Source organism: Rhincodon typus, chromosome 33, assembly GCF_021869965.1.
Source record: "Rhincodon typus isolate 14 chromosome 33, sRhiTyp1.1, whole genome shotgun sequence".
NCBI lineage: Eukaryota > Metazoa > Chordata > Chondrichthyes > Orectolobiformes > Rhincodontidae > Rhincodon > Rhincodon typus.
Window position 1 is genome coordinate 17,027,053 of NC_063364.1, and position 20,164 is coordinate 17,047,216.

The window sequence follows — 20,164 nt, forward strand, 5'->3', positions numbered from 1 at the left end:
CTTGTTGTCTCGGATTCTCCAGCATCTGCAGTTCCTACTATCTCTGAGCAGTACCAAACTATTTGTCGCAAGAGGTATCATAGTGAAACCTGATCCTATCTCCATAGATCCTGCACAAGTTGCTGGGTAATCAAAAGGAATAACACTGATGAATATCTTCCTCCTAATTTGGCAGTGTTGAAGCCACTGGAAGCATTCCTGGTCTCAGCTGAGAAAGCTAGACTCTGTACCGAATAAAGGTTGGAATTGTTGTTCCATTGATCCCAGCTTATTTATGACTAACCTTGCAGATTAACAAAAGCCTAAGTAGTCAGCAGATCAACACATGAGCCAGATAATTGCTGCTTTCTCCCCTTTTACAATACATACATTCGAAATAATGTCCTTTAAGCAGGATTTGAGCTGCACTAAAGTTAATGGGGATGGGAAAGACAAAGAGCATTCTCCGACCAAATAACTTGCCAAGTGGAATTTATTCACTGGAGCAAAATATGGATACATTTTGAGAGTGGCCTGAACGGCCAAGACAAAGGCAGCATTTCTAAAAATAAAACCATTAGATAACTGAACTAGTGAGCAATTTTATATCAAAATCTACTTCTGTTGGAGTCAAAACAATTTGTCAACAGAGTTGCTATTAAGAATGGCACTGCATTTTGGTAAAAGTCTTGTCATGTTGACACTCTGCCCACTGTTGAAGAGCCATTTTACTGGGACAAAGGTGAGTATTGAACAAGTTCAAGGGATTCGCATCAAAGTCGTTCAGTGAGCTGCAAGAAGCTCCCTACCCTTTTACTTGCCTATAGCTTTGCACTTATGGTTTAGTTGTTGAAGAAAATACTCAGTCAAGGCAAAGATTTAAGGGCAAATATTTGTGCATGAACTGGATTCTTGGGTCATGCAATTATCGTTTTAAACCATTTTATTCGGAGGCCAGTCACAGCCCGGAAGGGAGTGCACCACAATCGGAGCTAATAAATGGTCATCAATGGCCAACAATGACTTGGGAGATGCCCACAGTCATTTTTAATTAATTCTGGAATGCACAAAAATGCAAAGTGATCAAGACTTCTGAAAACTGTTAAGTTCACCTTTTTATCTTTGTTGTCTGCGTGACTTTTATATCTGGCATTGAAAGGATACAAAAATATAATCATCCATGTATCGTTTCTTCAGGTTGTCCACAATGCCATCCTCTGTGATTTTTGTGAGAAGCACCATATCGTCCACTCCACTCTGTTTGACATTGTGACTCTGCCAATGATACCTGTAGTGACCTTTGCTCCCCTGCAAAAGGAGAAGAAATGTAATTAACTCTTAACTTTCAGTGTTACTGTAGCTTTTTTGGACTTGAAAGATTAACTCTGTTTCTCTCTCCACGGTTGCTGCCAGATCTGCTCAGTTTCTCCAACATCTGCAGTATTTTGCTTTTATCTGAGTGTGTCCATGAGTCTTCTTGCCCAGACTGAATTGGGTCAGAGGTGAGAGGGCAGCAGGGTCTTCAACAGACAGCACATCCCCCTTCGCATTAAGTGCCCCACTCCACCAAACTCATCACAATAGGCACTACATTCCAGCAGTGTGTGGCCATACACATATAAGCTTCGCAAAGTCACTGATACTCGCGTTCAGACCAGCATCACCAGGGTTAGGCTGCAAACAAACAGCCTAGAACAAAGACAGCTTTTGTGGAAGCTTATATAATACCAATAGAACTTGCACTGTTAATGCTGAAACTTCTACTACATAGAACCTGGCTATCTTAAGCAGACAAAGTGTCATCTATCATATCAGCAAATATACAGTTGAAAATACATCCTTCAGTTATCTTTGGGGGATTGTGATAGAATAGAAGACACATCTTGGTTCATATCATTGGACTCCTGATATATATTTTAGAAGTGTGCATTCATCCCCAGTATTATCACAATATACATAACGACTTCTGTGATAGCCATTAATCAAGTGATCTTTGTTGCACTTCCAAAGATTACCTGACACTGGGGTGAAAGAGTTTGCATTTTGTTTGCGTCTTAGATTATAATACCCCTAAAACACTCCCAGATCTGGTTAACAAATGCCGAAGGCTTTCGTTACATTAATATTTGGAATGTCACTACGTGAGCCGTCAGAAGCAACCTTCATCTTTCAAAAGCTAGCCAGAAGTAGAGGTAATTAACATTCTCTGTTTAAGAAAAGTGTTGGAGGCTCCTGCACATCACCAATCACCAACACTGTCCCTTGCAATGTGGTTTCATTCTGACTCCTGAGTGATAGTTCTCATGGAATCCCTTAGCATAAAATGAAGCTATTCATCCCATCATGTTAGCATTAACTCTTAAAAAGGAACCAAAGAATTTTTCTTAAATTCTTTTGCCAGAATCTGGAGGTAAATACGACAAGGTGCAGGGCTGGATGAACACAGCAGGCCAAGCAGCATCATAGGAGCAGAAAGGCTGACGTTTCGGGCCTAGACCCTTCATCAGAAAAGGGGGAGGGGAAGGGGGTTCTGAAATAAATAGGGAGAGAGTGGGAGGCGGATAGAAGATGGATAGAGGAGAGGATAGGTGGAGAGGAAACAAACAGGTCGAAGAGGTGGGGATGGGGCCAGTAAAGGTGAGTGTAGGTGGGGAGTTAGGGAGGGGATAGGTCAGTCCAGGGAGGACGGACAGGTCAAGGGGGCAGGATGAGGTTAGTCGGTAGGAGATGGGGGTGCGGCTTGAGGTGGGAGGAGGGGATAGGTGGGAAGAAGAACAGGTTAGGGAGGCAGGGACGAGCTGGACTGGTTTTGAGATGCGGTAGGGGGAGGGGAGATTTTGAAGCTTGTGAAATCCACATTGATACCATTGGGCTGCAGGGTTCCCAAGCGGAATATGAGTTGCTGTTCCTGCAACCTTCGCGTGGCATCGTTGTGGCACTGCAGGAGGCCCAGGATGGACATGTCATCTGAGGAATGGGAGGGGGAGTTGAAATGGTTCGCGACCGGGAGGTGCAGTAATTTATTGCGAACCGAGCGTGGGTGTTCTGCAAAGCGGTCCCCGAGCCTCCGCTTGGTTTCCCCAATGTAGAGGAAGCCACACCGGGTACAGCGGATGCAGTATACCACATTGGCAGATGTGCAGGTGAACATCTGCTTGATGTGGAATGTCTTCTTGGGGCCTGGGATGGGGGTGAGGGAGGAGGTATGGGGGCAGGTGTAGCACTTCCTGCGGTTGCAGGGAAAAGTGCTGGGTGTGGTGTTGCTGGAGGGGAGCGTGGAGTGGACAAGGGAGTCACGGAGAGAGTGGTCCCTCCGGAAAGCAGATAAGGGTGGGGAGGGAAAGATGTCTTTGGTGGTGGGGTCGGATTGCAGATGGCGGAAGTGTCGGAGGATGATGCGTGTTTGCCTCCATTCTTTAGTTCAATTCAGCAAGTTCCAGCACATGTACACGTTGCACAATGGCAGGTATCCGAGTAATATAGCTGCGCCACAGAGGATCTTCAGTTATTCTAATGTTGAGGATGAATACCCTTTTTTTAGCATATCATAGAACTGCAAATATAAAATAAGTTATTTGCTAGCATTTAACCTACATAAATTGGAAAGTTAGCATAGACTTTCCCACAGGTTTGGAGAGAGTTGAGTTGACTATATTTAATTCGGACAGCAGAAGAGTCCAACCATTGACCTGTGGTAATGCTAGTCTAGATAGTCCAAACACAAGATCCTGTATTGATCCTCAAGCTACAGGCTTATGAAAATCAAGTTTCACCCTGGGTAAAGGTAAAAAGCTTTGAAGTCTAAGCTACAATAGAGGTCAGCACGCACTGGCCTTACTTGAATGAAAAAAAAGTGATAATTATACGCAAACCCAATGGTTCTGAAGACAATCACATTAGCTCATGAGTGGACCAGGAAGGGCTGTAGTTTGATCCTTGCTCTGTACTACATAAGCCAACGGCAGGTATGTTGTGGTAGGGCTGTTACAATTTGTTTCAATTTTCCTATTAGGAAGAGGGCAAGTCAATCAGCCTTCCAAACCTTCGATGCTACTCAGTGATTCCTGGCGAAAGACCTGATTTACAGAGTATGGTGAGGGCCCTCCCAAAATAATTAACCAGCCTGTTAACATTCACACAGGCATATTTCCATTTCTTAGTGGTCAAGAGTGAGAACCCACACTAGTCCACATACCCTGCTTTCTACAACGATTACACGAGAGCAACTGTATTATCGTTATAACTAATCAAAGGCAGGTCAGGAGTGTGTTTTGTTTTGAATCTTCATCGTTCCTGACCTTTTGTTTGCTGTAAGAACAGTCTAACATTTCATGCTGCCAAGATTGTGGAAATTTACGTGGTTTAAAAATGTAAAGTATGCTTCATACAGCAAAACAGTCCTCTCCTATATGTCTAAGGACATGTTAAAAGTTCTGTACTTGGCAGACAGTGGAAGATAAGGTATTCAAGAAGGCACAAAATACCATAAATATTCCAAACCGTACCATAGCATGTGTTCAAATTTATTTATATTAAAATGTACCTTTTCTCACAGACAGTATAAAAGTTAGAAAACATCATATTAACAATGATTAGAAACCTAGCTGCCATTTATAGATAATAAATTGAACCTCAAATGTTTCCACTCAAAATTGTATGATGCACTAAAGACCTGACTCACTGAAATATTGATGGTGTTGTTCTGTTGCCACACTTTATATTGTGTTAAAAAATGGTAATGAATTATAAAATTAATATGAGGTATGTCAGCTTTTTTCTTGGCTGATCATCATTGAATGTATTTTAAGTGCTGTTGTTTCAAATACCCCTCAAAATGATAAAGAAAAAACCAAAAGAACTGTGGATGCTGGAAATCAGAAACAAAAACAGAAACTGCTGCTTCTTCAGAACTCTGCTTTCTCTTCATGGATGCTGCCAGACCTGCTGAGTTTTTCTAGCAATTCCTGTTTTTGCCCCTCCAAATAATGATGTGAACACGGCGCTTAGTTTAATATTCTCTGTCCCCTATGTTAAGACAAGCGTTAATCCAACCAAAATAAACAGTGCAATACTTTGTTAATGCAACAGTTGTTCATAATTTAAAGTGTTTCTATACTCATAATAAAAACCAGTAAACTGATAGGAACATTGACATTCAAAGATATTCCTAATGTCCAGATGAATATTTCACATTACTCACAGAATAAGGTGGCATATAATGCAACAAAATTACATTAAATGCTTGTATGTGAATAATATCTGATAGAAAGCATACCCATGTATATTCTTCGACATTCTTACACCTGTTCTTATCCTGTGTTTTTAAATCCCTCCATCGCCTCATTCCCTTCTGCATAACCTACTCCAACCCAAAGTCCCCTGATGTGTCAGCACTCCTCCAATTCTGGACTCTTGTGTATCCTTGATTTTAATCTCTTTACCACCTGTTGGTGGTGCCTATGGCAGCCTTGATCCCCTACCTCTAGAACTGCCTTCCTGAACTCTCCTTTCAGCCGCCCTGCTTAACACATTTGACCATCTGCCTGAAGATCACATCACGTCATTCAGCATCACATTTTGTTTCATAGAGTCATACGGCACAGAAACAGACATTTCGGTCCAACCAGTCCATGCTGAACATAGTACCAAACTAAACTAGTTCCACCTCCTGCTCCTGGCCCATATCCCTCCAAACCTTTCCTACTCATGTACTTATCTAAGTGTCTTTTAAACATAGTAACTAGCTTGCATCCACCACTTCCTGGAGAAGTTCATTCCACACACAAACACCCTCTATGTCAAATGTTTGTCCCTCGTGTCTTTTTAAAATCACACTCCTCTCAACTTAAAAATAAGTCCCCTACTCCTGAAATAGCCCATCCAAGGGAAAAGACACCTACCATTAACCCTATCTATGCCCTTCATGATTTTATAAACCTCTATAAAGGTCACCTCTCAAACTCCTAAGCTCCAGTGAAAAAAATCTCAGCCTATTCAGCCTTTCTTTATAACTGAAATCTTCCATACGTAGCAAAATCCTGGTAAATCTCTCCTGAATCCTCTCCAACTCAATGATATCCTTCCCATAACAGGGCAGTCAGAACTGTACACAGTACTCCAGAGGAGCCCTCACCAATGTCTGTACAAACTTAACATGACTTTGCACTCCTATACTCAAAGGTCTGAGCCATGAAGGCAAGCATGCCAAATGCCTTTTCAACTACCCTGTCTATATGTGACGTAAACTCCAAAGAATTATGTACCTGAACCCCCAGGTCCCTCTGTTTATGTTGCCACTATGAAACATATTGGGATATTTTACTACATGATTGGTGCTCTGTAAATGCAAATTGTAGCTGTTTGGCAAGCTGATGTTTTGCGATGGAAGGCTGAAATGAATTTGAGATCTTGACAAATGCCCACTCCACCATTTGATAAAATTGTGGCTGATCTGATTGTGGCCTGGCTGACCCAACAGTCCTTAACTCCTTTGTCCATCAGCCTTGGTTCAGTGGTAGCTATTTACCTTTGATTTAGAACGATGTGGGTTGAAGGTACACTGCAGAGCCTTGAGAATAAAATCCAGTCTGACACCCCAGTGCAGTACTGAGGCAATGCTATGCTATGAGAGGTTCTGACTTTGGTTGGGATGTAAAACTGAGGTCCGACCTGCTTTCAGCTGAAATATCTCCTGGTACTAGTGAAAGAACAGGGGAGTTCTTCTGGTGTCCAGGCCAACATGTATCTGTCAACGATGTAAGGATTATCTGCTCATTATCACACTGCTATTTGTAGGACCTTGTTGTATGCAAATTGGCTGCCACATTTCTTACATTACGGCTGTTCACTCTTTTCAGTACACTTCATTCACTGTAAACCAACTTGGAGCATCCCAAGATCATAAAAGACACAATATAAATGCAACTTAGCTTTTTCATAACTAGTCAAAAACTAGCAAAAACCTCAATGGAATCACCTGCAGATTCCTATTGCTATTCACGCAGTTTCCTCTAAAAATTTAATTATTTGTCCACCTGATTACTTCACAGGGCAACCTACAATAGCCCTTATTTTCTCAAGTCAGTGTCTACAAAGTTGCATAAATGCACTCAATGAGTATCTCTCCTTTTCTCACAGTGCTGCCTGAACTGAATGGATTCCTCTAGAGGCTTGTTAAGGAGGGAGCTGTTTTCATCTATCATTCAAATATAATCATAAACTGGTATGCAGGTCAATGGATTTGCCTACAATGGTTACTGCACTGAAAATAATTCAGTACATAAAGCACTTTTAGATGTTTCATCTTAAAAAAAAGCTCTATAAATGCAAGTATTATTACTTTAGTTATATCTACTCAATACGGTAATTGCAATGGCTTCTTCATGCGTAGTGGGACTCTTGGTGTCAGTGCCTAAATTTCCACATTGTGTCCTTTCCAACTGAACAAGTGTAGGAAATTATCTTATTCAATGACATGCTGCCAAAGCCCTGTATTTCACCAGCTCAGCCGAATGAACAGTGTTAGGAGACCAGAAACATCACAAATCTTTGATGATGGAACATCATCAATAGCAGCAACCAACAGTTCAAAGAAAAGGCAGCCAAGGTCTTTACAAAGTGCTTTATGTACTGAATTATTTTCAGTGCAGTAACCATTGTAGGCAAAGACCTTTTACAAAAATACCTAGGCCAAAAGAACATGTGGCAACAATCATAAAGTGAGTAATTTTATTATGATGAGTTTCTTATAAGAACATATGAAATTTGATTACAAATATTTATTTTTATTTTTAACAATGATGCGGGGCTGAGAAATACAAAAGTGCATGGTTAAATACTGCTACAGTATTTAATCAAGATATCTGTTATTTTGAAAATTAACGCATCGTTTACTGACAACTGCTACTGTCTGGGACTCCCTTTTCCCAATCCTTAAATTTGCAAAGCCCAAGGAATTTTAAACACAACCTTAGATCCACAGCCAGTCAACTGCTTTTGAAAATTTCTTTCCCATATAAGGAGAATAGAAAGCTAATGCTGTGGTAAAGGAAATAGTCATGGTTTTGATTTAATCACAGAGCTAGCATTTTCTCATTTAACCAATGCAAAAAGGAGGTATGTCTGGACACAAAAATTCCTCCAACAAGTACTGCAAATATTTTCAGCAGTTTATGAGTAATGGTCCTGTGAAGTGCTAATAAAAACATAGTTGCTTTAAGTGACTGACCATTTTCCCCCTTAATCAATTAACTGAAGATGGCACATTTAAAATTCCACAGAATTAAACTTAATTAAAATCGGGCACCTTTGTTCAATCACATAGGAGCTCAGCTTGGTAATAGATGTTCGTCAGGCCTCCTTTATAAAATATGCATATGTTTTAAAATTTTAATAATCACCTTCAGTGAAATAAGGTTAAGGGACAAAGGCAGAGGCATCCCTCAATGTGGCAAGGCAAATTTTCACAGCAGAGGCAGAGAAATGAAATAAGTATTCAACATAACAGGGGCATTGTGTTCTAGATTGGGTGTCTCGTGATTATATACATGTTGAACTACACTTCAATCACTAAACTTACCACAATCTCACCCCTAACCTACAGGCTTTGACAACTATTAAAAGAAATTAAAAAGTCTATTGTGACAGTTCAGCTTGCAGCAGATGTTGAGCTTAATGCAACAAAAGCAGCATCCGCCATGAGGGAGTTTTCTGCAATGCAGGGAAACCCAAAAAGAACCCATCAGTGACAGTGAAAGAGGAGGACGTATTTCAGTGTAAAGCCCTGCCCTGTACGATGTTGAGCTTTTCATATTTGCCACTTTGTCACGGCATTACTGGGCTCATTGCTTGACACTGCTGCCTCACAGTGCCAGGGACCCAGATTCAATTCTAGCCTTGGGCTGTGTGAAGTTTGCATGTTCTCCCTGTGTCTGCTTGGGTCTCCTCTGGGTGCTCCAGTTTCCTCCTACAGTCCCAAGGTACGCACATTAAGTGAAAATGGTTAAAATTGCACCATAGTTTCCAGGGATGTCCAGGTTAGGTGGATTAGCCATGGGAAACGCGGGGTTACAGTGACAGGGTGGGAGCTGGGTCTGGGTGGGACGCTCTTCAGAGGGTCAGTGCAGACTTAATGGGCTGAAAGGCCTCTTTGCACACTGTAAGGATTCTGTGAACACTCTTTTCTCTTAAGACACAAAGCCAAAGTCAGCCATTTGCCCTCTTTGGGATGCAAAAGATCCCATTACATTGTGTTAAAGAGTAAGGGACTTCTGCTGGTGGCTGCCCAAGACCAACAGTTATATCTCATCCAAGAGCAGGCGGTGTGTACTGGTAATGTCACTGGATTACCAATCCAGAGGCCCAGGCTAATGCTCTGTGAGATGCGTTTGAATCCCACCATGGCAGAAGGTGAAATTTGAAATAAATGAATAAATCTGGAATTAAAAGCTCCTTGAATGGTGACAGTGTCTTGGCAACTGAAAGACAGGGCTAAGCAATTTCACAACCATTGCAGATCTAAGTTCTGTAGTCCTGCCACATCCAGTCATGAATAGCGGTGGACAGCTAAACATCTCAGTGGAAGTTCCACAAATGTCCCTATCCTCAATGATGGAGGATCTTAGCACATCAGTACAAAAAATAAGGCTGAAGCATTTGCAACAATCTTCAGCCAAAGTGCCAAATGGACGATCCCATCACCATTTCTTCTGAAGGACGCAGCATCATTGATGCAAGTCTTTCTACCATTTGATTCACACTATGTGATACCAAGAAATGTCTAAAGACATTGAATACTGAATGGCTATGGACGCTGACAACATTCCAGCAATAATATTGAAGTCTTGTGCTCCAGAACTTGTTGTGGCCCTAGGCAAGTTGTTCCAGTACAATTACAACATTGGCATCTACCCATCAATGTGGAAAATTGTCCAGGTATCTCCTGTACATTAAAAGCAACCCAGCCAATTACCACCTATTCTACTCTCCATCATCCGTAAAGGGCTAAAAGGGGTAATCACAGTGTTAGCAAACAGCAATTACACAGCGATTACCTGTTGACTGACACTCAGTTTGGGTTCCATCACATCCACTCATCTCCTGACGTCATTACGGCCTTGGTTTGAACATGGACAAAAGAACTGAACTCCAGAAGTAGGTGAGGTGAGAATGACAGCTCTTGACATCGAGGACACATTTGATAAGTGTCGCATCAAGGAGCCCCAGCAAAATTAGGCTGAATAGGAATCAAGGGCAAAGCTCTCTGCTGGGCTTGGAATCATACCCAACATGGGAAGATAGTTGTTTAAGGATAATCGTCTCATCTCCAGGTTTGCAAGTTCTCAGAAACAGACACAGTCAAAATGCAGCAAGACCTGACATTCTTGAGGTTTGGTCTGAAAAGTGGCAAGTATCAGTAATGCCACACAAATGCCAGGCAATGACTATCCCCAACAAGAGAGCATCTAGGCATCACTCCTTAGCATTCAATGGCATCACCATCACTGAATCACAATCATCAACATCCCAGGGTTACCACTAACCAGAAACTGAACTTGCCACATAAACACAGTGGCTATAAGAGCACATTAGAGGCCAGGAACACTGCAGCGAGTAACTCATCTCCTGACTCCACAAAGCATGTCCGCCATCTACAAGTTCAAGAAGACAGCTCACTGTCCACCTTCTCGAGGGTAACTAGGGATGGGTACCAGGTGATGGTCAGGTCAGTGAAGCACACATCCTTACCCATTCTCACCGATATGTGATTCCAGACCCACAGTGATGTGGTTGACTTCTAACTGCCCAAGAATTTGTTCAGCTCAAGAGCAATTAGGGATGTGGAAAAATTGCTGGCCTTGCCAGTGACACCTAAACACATGAAAGAATAGAAAAAAAAACTGTCCTTAATGTGTGGAAATCAACAGAAAACATTACAAAAGGGTCATGAACTGCTAATGGGATTAGGAAAGAGTGTGTGTGGGTCCAGTTGAATGAGAAAACTGCTGCTGTCATTTGTTTTGCTTCTGAAACATGATGTTTTCATCAGATTGGAATAGATTGTGATCAAACCAAACTTCCCGACTGGAAAAGCATGCATTCCGACTTGAGTAAATGGGATGGGCTCAGTAGACGCAAAGTAAATGGTGATAAATGACTCATTCACAGTGCAGAACTGCTAACTCAGAACAAGAGAATACAAAACAACAGATTCAGCTGATACTACCAAAACTGTGACAGAATTCTGAAAACTGCAGCACTTAAGGCTTGTATAACAGTTTCTTTTACAAGCTGTGGGATCCAAACTTGCTGAGTTTCTAATTATAATTCATTAATTTTATCCTGCATTTAGCTGAACTATACAGACTAGGATTGTCCCAAATGTTATTCTAGGTCTTGGCTAACGTAACTGTTTTTGGACAGGGTAGTGTTTGTTTAATTCTTTTTGCGTGACGTGGACATTGCTGGTTAGGTCAGCACTTGTTGACCATCCCTGACAGCTTTCAGAAGCTGGTACTGAGCTGCTTCTTGAATCATTGGTATTTTAGTAGCAGCTTAGTGCAATTGAAATGGCTTGCTGGCCATTTCAAATCAACTACATTGCTATGAGTCTGCAGTAACGTGTAGACCAGATCAGTTTTGATGGCAGATTTCCTTCCTTAAAGAGCATTAGTGAACAAATAGGTATTGACGATAATAATAGTCACCATTACTGAGTCTAGGGACTCAATTTTCACCTCCCTAGAGGTAGCAAAATAGGTGTGCAAGAAGGGGAAATAATGGGGAGTTCTGACCCTGGAGAAACTCACCCCTTCTTGTTGTACCATTAATTAAATCAAGGGGGAGAAGGTCCATGACTTACCCATCAGCAATTAAAACCTTGATAGCCACATAAGGCCTCAGCAACTCCCTGATCACCCGCCTTCCCAGCGAATAAGCAAATTGTCTGGTTTCCCGACTGGAGAATCAAGATGACCTTCCTGTTGGGTTTCCAGGTCTTCAAATGGGGGAAATAGAAGAGAATAAGGGGCAGGTGGGGGCTGCAGGGAAGGGGTAGGCTTTTGAAAGCCATCCGTAGACCTTTATCCAATTACCTTAACCTGTTTCTCCCCGCAACACCAACCCCATGAGTACAGCATATATAAGCAACTTATTTGTTCGGCTCTGGACCCTACGCCCTCCGCAAGGACTAGACTCCACTAGTGATCTTTCGGACCCAGAGACTGCTGGCCTCTCATTGGCTGGTAGCTTCTGGCGACCAGGGACGTCAATGTCATTTGCTGATGAATTCACTGAAACTCACCATCCAGCTCCTAATGGCCTGATTGTAACAATATGTTTTCTCTGTAGTCGGAAAGGCAAATTGATTGCCGCCTAACACACTTTTTCCGATGCTTAAAAAAAATTCTTATTTCAATTCCAACTTTATTAATTACACTTAAATTTCCACCATTTTCCTGGTGGGATTTGAACTGTATCCCAAGAACCTAGGTCTGGATTACTAGACCAGTGGCATTATCGGTGTGCCACCACACCCACAGTATAAGTGTTACAATCAGTACTGTTGCCCCAGGTTTTTTATTGGTCATCATCCAGCAATTCTGCTCAAGCTGACTTTAGTGGGGTGTTTGTGGCAGTGTAGGATGCAGACTGCACGTGACGCTCTCAGTTTGGCCCAGACCATACAGCATCAAAGTTGCAGTTGATTGCATGGAATAAAATCCACTTGGATGGGCTTAGCTAAGGAAAATTGAGGCACTTGCAACTGTACCTCAAAGGAAGAGGTGTGGAAAGAAAAATAAAATTATATAAGTGACATTGGAGGCCCTGCAAGAGTGAAGAACAGTAAAGTCATTGTTTTACTGCAGCCTTTGTTGAGACATTAGAATGCAATATTTAAGGAGGGATGTTAATAGCACACACCACTGCCAGAATTGACTGAACTCGGAGCTCAGAATAGTCTGCACTCTCAGACAAAGTGTTCTGAAGAAGGACATGTAGATAGGATTGTATTAACTCAGCAACAAAGTAAAGCAATGGTAATAAGTTACAAATAAAGTGTACATTCATTGCAAAGTCCCAGTGTGGGTAGGGATTCTTTACAAAAATACTTTGTTCATCTGGTGATAGCTTCACAAAATGCTTTCCAGAAATATTATTGATTGATCCAGCCAATTACAAACCACAACTGTTCTAACCAGACTATGGTTGATATCAGGGTAGACCAGGATATCAGTACACACTGTAACAAAGCAGGGAGATAGCAACTCTCCTTTCACAGAGTTGTTCGTTACAGCAGTGCTGCTGTAATAAAACATTGTGTTTTCCCAATTGCCAGATTCATCATCAAACCACAGTCCCACATCTTCTGGTGGCCGATTCAATTGATCTTTGGAATGCAATGAGTCACTACCCCTTTACACAAGAGGCAGGCAGCTGGACAGTAAGGGAGAAAGAAAAGGTTCCCAACATCACAAAAATGGCTCATAGTTTTTTGTGAAGTATCACGGTCAACATGCCTTTAATGTCATCATATCCACACCTGCTTTCTTATGGTGGTACAGGTAACGAGTAAAATACATTGTTGGAGGCAAACTCACCAGTTAGTCAATATTAGTAGACTAGTAATCTAAGGACAAGATGTCAAATCCCACTGTGGCAACTGGTGGTATTGAATTCAATTAATAATTTGGGAATTAAAAATTAGTCTCAATGATCATAGAATCCCTACAGTACGGAAAGAGGCCATTTGGCCCGTCAAGTCCAAACTGACTCTTCGGAGAGCATACCACCCAGACCCACCCCTCTATCCTATCCCTGTAACCCTGCATTTCCCTTGGTCAATCCAACTAACCTGCACATCTTTGGGCTGTGAAAATAAACAGGAGCACTATGGTGACCATGAAATTATTATCAATTGTTATAGAAACCTAACTGGTTCACTAATTCTCCTTTAGAGAAGGAGATCAGCCATCTTTACCTGATCTGGTCAACACATGACTCCAGACTGACAGGTTGACTCTCAACTGTCCTCTCAAATGGCCCTTCAAGCTCATTTGGGATTGGGGGTGGGCAAAATTCATATCACACAAGGAGAAAGTTGAAAAAAAGACAAGCCCTTGGGGTGTATGGTGCAGGCTGCCGAACCCAAAGCACTCCAAAGGGGTTATCAGCTGATTTACATTTGAGAGTCCCAATCAGGGACCATTTCAAAATGCCAATGACATCTTGCCATTTAATTGGCAAAGGTCGCCCAGCAGCAGGCAGGGAGGGAAGGCTTTATGCAACAAAGAGAGGGCCACAGGCAAGGAGGGCAGCATCCACAGCCCAAATGAGACCCCTCATGTTCTCTCGTCTAGCACTGGCCCGATGATGATTTAAATCATTTTATCTAAATAGTAATGATGTAGGGCCCAGCTCTCCTGCCCACTTCATGACATATTTCCAGCCCTATCTGGTGCCTTTGCAAACCTCTGGCCACTATCTTCACAATCTCCAACAACCATTAGAGTGTAAAGAAGACATCTGCTTAATTAATGCTACAAAAAGCTCATTGCCAACAACACAGGTTCATCTTGGCTCTGTTGCCGAAGATTGTTGAAATCTTCGGAGTACCAAGGCAATGCTGCACTGTCACAGATGATGTCGTTTGGATGAAATGTTACAACGAGGCAGCATCTGCTTGTTCAAGTGGACTCAAAAGATTCCATTCCAATGTGTGCTGGCCATACCTCAACCAACACAAATGGATAATTCATCTCATAACTGATCGTGGGGCCTCTGGTCAGACTGCTTGCCCCAGTTGCCTGCATAGAAATAGGAAGAACACTTCAAAATATTTATTTTTATTGTCTGGAAATGTCCCTTGGGAACTTGAGGATGTGGAAGCTGCAACACAAGTGTGAAATGAAGAGAATAAGGTGGTTACAAGATGTCATGTAATCATCAATAACTAACCAAGTTAGTTGAAAAAAAAACTTACACTACTTTCACTCACTGCCTTTTAACTGTAAAGCTTAAGCAGAATGCAGTTTTTAATGACAGGGCATGAAGTAATATTACAGAAATAGAGAAGAATACATCATCTGATTAATAAGTGAATTAACAATTGGGATAGGTATAAAGAATATCCTAAGAAGAACTTTCTACTCCTCGTCAGGGCTGGTACTAGAAGTTTATCACCGAGCACTGGTGAAGATGACCTCATTCTACTGTGTACCTGCGCTGTGTTAATTTAGCACATCTGCTCCTGAAGTTGGAATCTATCAGAGCAAAAATGCCAGATTTGCCAAAACTGGCTCGTCAGCAAGACTACATCCTCGTAGATTTATCAGAATATATACCAGGGCAACAATTGCATCTTTTCAATGGATAAAAGTCACTTTCCACAGCAGATACACTGGGATCTGCAGTAGTGCATCAAACCTACCAACTGTGTGAGGTACCAGACAACTGCTGTCATCTGCATCTCAGCAACAGTCGAAACCTTTCAGGCAGTTCAACAGAAAACAGGGGAAAGTGGAAACCCAAAATATTGCTTGTGCAATAAAAAAAATCCACTGCATAAATTCAGCCAGCATTTCACAATTTAGACAGTGTAGAAGCAGAGAATATTAAACAAGGAAATTACAGTGAAACAGTTAATGCTTTGAATGGTTACTGCACTTTTTTTTAATTCAAGTAATATGTAGAAAGATTTAAAATACAAAAACAGTGGGATTTTAACTCATCTACTAGTCAAACAGTGGTTTGTTTGATTCGGCCTTTATCCAGATAGATTAAACTAAAGAGTTAGTGTGTAACAGTTGGGTGTCACCCCAACTCCACCCAGGCATTTTCTTGAAGTAGATTGCCAACATCATCTTCTATTTTCAGCTCAACAACAACAACTGTATAAAATGGTATATTGCTTATTCTGATGGCATAACTACCATATATCAATGAACCTTGCATAATGTACACCCAGAAACTTCCTGAGACAGAATGTTGCTGGTACCCTAAATGCATGAAAAACATAAGCATGCATTCAGTAAACATTCATAGCAAAGGGTTTCTCAGATGTTTGTGCGTACTTTATTAGAAATACAGTACATTTCTACATTTACAAACAAACTAAAAACTTAAACATTGCTAAAATGAGTGACAGATAAATTGGTGCTCCTTTTTCCAAGTCTGATTTTTTCCATCCTAGTCTCGACGAATGCAAGACGGAAAAGTTTTGACTTTGCGTTGCTTTGTTAACAATGTTTTAATTCTGTACTACTAAGTAATTAAGAAAGGACTTACATTATAAAAAAACACCTTTTGTATCTTCAGAATGTCTTGTTAGTGGGCCAAAGTGAAACCAATGTGCACACAGCAAGGTCCCACAAACAGCAATGTGATAACAATCAGATAGTCTGTTCTAAAGACAATGATTGCAGAAAAATATTGGTCAAGGCACAAAGTGAACTCAACGGCACATCTTCAAAATAGTGCTAAGGAATCTTTGGTGCTGACCTCAGGGGGCAAAAAGGCAGCGGTTTAACATTACATCTGAAAGCACAGCACTCCTCAGAACTGCATGGAATGTCAGCTAGGATGGTCTGCTCAAGTCTCAAAGGTGGGGCTTGAATCGACAGCCACCTGACTCATAAGTGATACCAAATGAGCCATTATTGACATAATATCCTTTGACCTCCATGCTTTAGGAAAATTCTCAGTGTTTGCAAAATCTCAGTAGATTACAACCACTGTCAACCTATGTTAACTGCAAGAGCTAAAGTTGTTCCCTTAAAACTAAAGTCAAAGTTTAATTTTCATCCTTTTCTTCCCCCAAGGAATTGTAGAGAGACCGGTGGAATCTGCAGACATGTGAGGATAAGATTTAATGCACAGAGATACAGAATGATACATTTTGTTAGGAAGAACAAGAAGAGACAATGAAATGGGCAAAGTTCTAAATGGGTTCAGGAGTAGACATACCTCAGAATATACATGCACAAATTGTTGAAATAGACAAGGGAAATTGAAAAACTGGTTTATGGGATTCTGGGCTTTAAACACTGCAGCATTGAGTAAAAGCAAGGAAATTATGATGAACCTGTACTAAATATTGGTTTGTTCTCAACTGGAGAAATGTGCCTTCTTCTAGAAACCATACTTTATGGTTGTGAAGGATGTGAAGTCTTTAAAGAGGACGCAGAGAAGATTTGGTTCCAGAAATGATTTCAGAAAAGAAAGGTTCCAAGTATGAGGGATTTCAGTTACATGGATAGATGCAGGAATGTTACTTTTTCTCCTTACAGAAGATCGGATGGAGCTATTCAAATAGCATACAACTACAATCACAAATTCTGGGATTATGAGGAAAATTCACTTATACTACACTCACATTAGGATCTCCATTCAAAAGTAGTACAGTCAAGGATAGACATACAACATTCTCTCAAAAATGTGCTTTTTGCTGACCTCACTTAGCTCCCAATTAAGCTAATGTTTTCGTCTTTAAAATTCCTCCATGCCCTCATACTTTCCCATTTCCTCAAACTCCAACAACACCCAAGAAATGCACATTCCTCCAAATCTGACCCCTTAATCAATTACCATTAGGTTTCATGCTCTGGATTTACATCCCTAAATCTCTCTACCTCTCCGTCACTTTCCTCCTTTATACAGTCTTTAGAGACTTCCACTTTGACCAACCTTTTGGTCATCTGCCCTAATATCCCTTTCTGTAACTTGGATTAAATGTTGATTTGATAAGAATGCTGTAGAACATCTTAGGATATACTATGGCCAAAATAAATGAATATAACCTACATTTAATAGTTTATAACAGAGTTTTTAAAAGAAAAACCCTATTGAATCTTCGATTGTTATTTCCCAGTGCTTCAAGAGAGAGCTTCATGATGAATTTATCATTCAAGTGATTGTGTCTCAGAATAGTAACTGTATGACAAAAATCTCAAGATATCTGTTCAGTTCTGTCAGGATTTAACAGTGTTTTAAATTTAAAATCTTACCATAATGATCAAAAGAAAATGTCAATTATGATTCAAGAAAATATTCAGTTTATGTGATTTACACAGTAAGTGGTCAGTGACTGGGCACGAACTGCATAGAGCAGTCACCCTTCAAACTAAAAGGTTGAGGTCACTTGTTAGTGATTTATTGGAAAATAAAAATCTGATCTTTTTTTAAGGTCAATTTCCAAACTTTGGTAGCTTTATTTCTGGACTCTTCCCCTTCTACCAATACCAGTTCTTTCAGCACTGCCACCACTGAAATAAATTAAACTTGCAGTATTGATAAACTCAGATTGACTGGAAGTCCCACAAAAATGAGTTATTTTCTGGGACAGAAAGCAAATTGTGTGCATCATGCTACATGTTGGATCATCAATTGATGAAGGAAAAAAAAAGCCAGCCTTTACTTGGAATAAATTTATTAATAGAGTGAAATATTATAGGTGTATATCTCCTGACTCCGCTCTCTTGAGTCAGTGTGCTCCTTGTGTTGCAAAGTTGGGTCTAGTACTTGTGGATTGGAAGGCAGGACGTTAGAATTTATGTTTGTGAAATGGTAAGGGGAAGGCTGCATGGTCCATTTAAAAGAGAATATGCTCTTCTGTGCTTAGAGATTCAAAAACATCTGTGGGCAGCTTATGAGTTGCTGATGCACAGAGAGCTCCTGAAACTGAAACATTTGTATCAAAGACTGTATGGTTAGCAATCCAGGCAGCAGTTTTGTTTTGTTAGCAAGGCAGCCAGTTTGAATATCAGCCAATTAATTTGAACCAGGCACTTAGAGACTAAAAACCAATTAAATGTAAATCTGATGGCTTTGACATCATAGGACCAATCCTACGGTAATAAATTGATATGTCATCAAGAGTATAAAAGAAGAGGGCATTAGAAAATCAGTATGAGTGCAACTGCCATCTGATAGCGTTAACAACCATTAGCTCTAAAGGGAAAATCTCTCGCTCTCACAGAATTTTCTAAGCTTTTAGAGTAGCCATCATCTAAAGTACAGCAGCAATCTTAGCTAATATTTCTCATACCAGAATTCGATGGAAAAAAGGTGTTCCTCACTGAAAAGCAGTGAATAAGGCACAGAACATTCCAGAAGACATATCCTAGCTCTAATTTTGAAAGACTAAGCTTTTTTTTATTATATTACTTTATATAAGTGGGGCTTGTATTTATTGGAACAGCATGCCATTAGAATTTTGTTTTGTTTGGGAATACTTAGCAGTTAAGTGGGAATTGTTCAGTTTGTTAACGGTTCAGTTAATCTGTTCACTGTTAGAATTAGATAAATAATTTGTTACTTGTTTATTATATAGTGAGTGTCAGGAGTTTATTTAATTTAACCACTCCTTTATAACAGACTGGGGGGCGAGAGGCAGGTTATACCACTTTTCACACTTCTTATAACAGATTGTAGGGTGAGGTGCTCCTCTCTGGGTGTTTCTGTTTTAATTATTGGGGGGGGTCAACCTCCGTTTTATAACACTTGATATGCCTTCAAACAAAACTCTCTGCTCACAAACGTTATTATACATTTCTGGAGCAGCTGGGACTTGAATCTGGGATTCCAGCTCAGAGTTAGGGACACTACCACTGTGCCACAACAGCCCTGTAACCATCATAACCATCCTTGCCTTTCTCATGTATATACTTAATTTGAATTGACAGAATTAACTAGCATGTTATAATCAACAATTGTATTTACCATCTCTACTCGGTTGACTGCTTTTCACTAATGAAACCTCTGTAAAATGTACCTGTTTATTGAGTGGAGAGTCGGTGTGTTGAATATTACTCAGCACCAAGGTAGGCTATGAATGAACTAAAAGAAGAAACTTTAAATCTCTAAATGAGAAGTTTAACCAGGAAATTTGACACAAGCAGCATATGGAAAATTGAATTTGTTTAAATAGAACCCATTCAGCCCATTGAGTCTGCACTGACCCTCCAAAGAGCATCCCACTGACCCCACCCTCAGTGTAACCCCTTATTTACCATGGCTAACTCAACAAACCTGCACTTCCCTGGACACTGCAGGGCAATTTAGCATGGCCAATCCACTTAACTTGCACATCTTTGGACTGAGGAAGGAAACGCAAACAGACACTGGAAGAACATGCAAACTCCACACAGACAGTTACCCAAGGGTAGAATCGAACGCAGGTCCCTGGTGC

General features: G+C 40.8%; 1 protein-coding gene across 1 annotated transcript in view; it reads right to left on the reverse strand.

The window, feature by feature from the left end:
• The window catches only part of myo1ea (myosin IEa), a 135,747-nt gene that overhangs the window by 97,169 nt on the left and 18,414 nt on the right, over window positions 1-20,164 (reverse strand). The window contains exon 2 of the mRNA XM_048615726.1: window positions 1,144-1,287. Coding sequence (XP_048471683.1) covers window positions 1,144-1,287 — 144 coding nt within the window. The remainder of the gene's footprint in view (window positions 1-1,143; window positions 1,288-20,164) is intronic.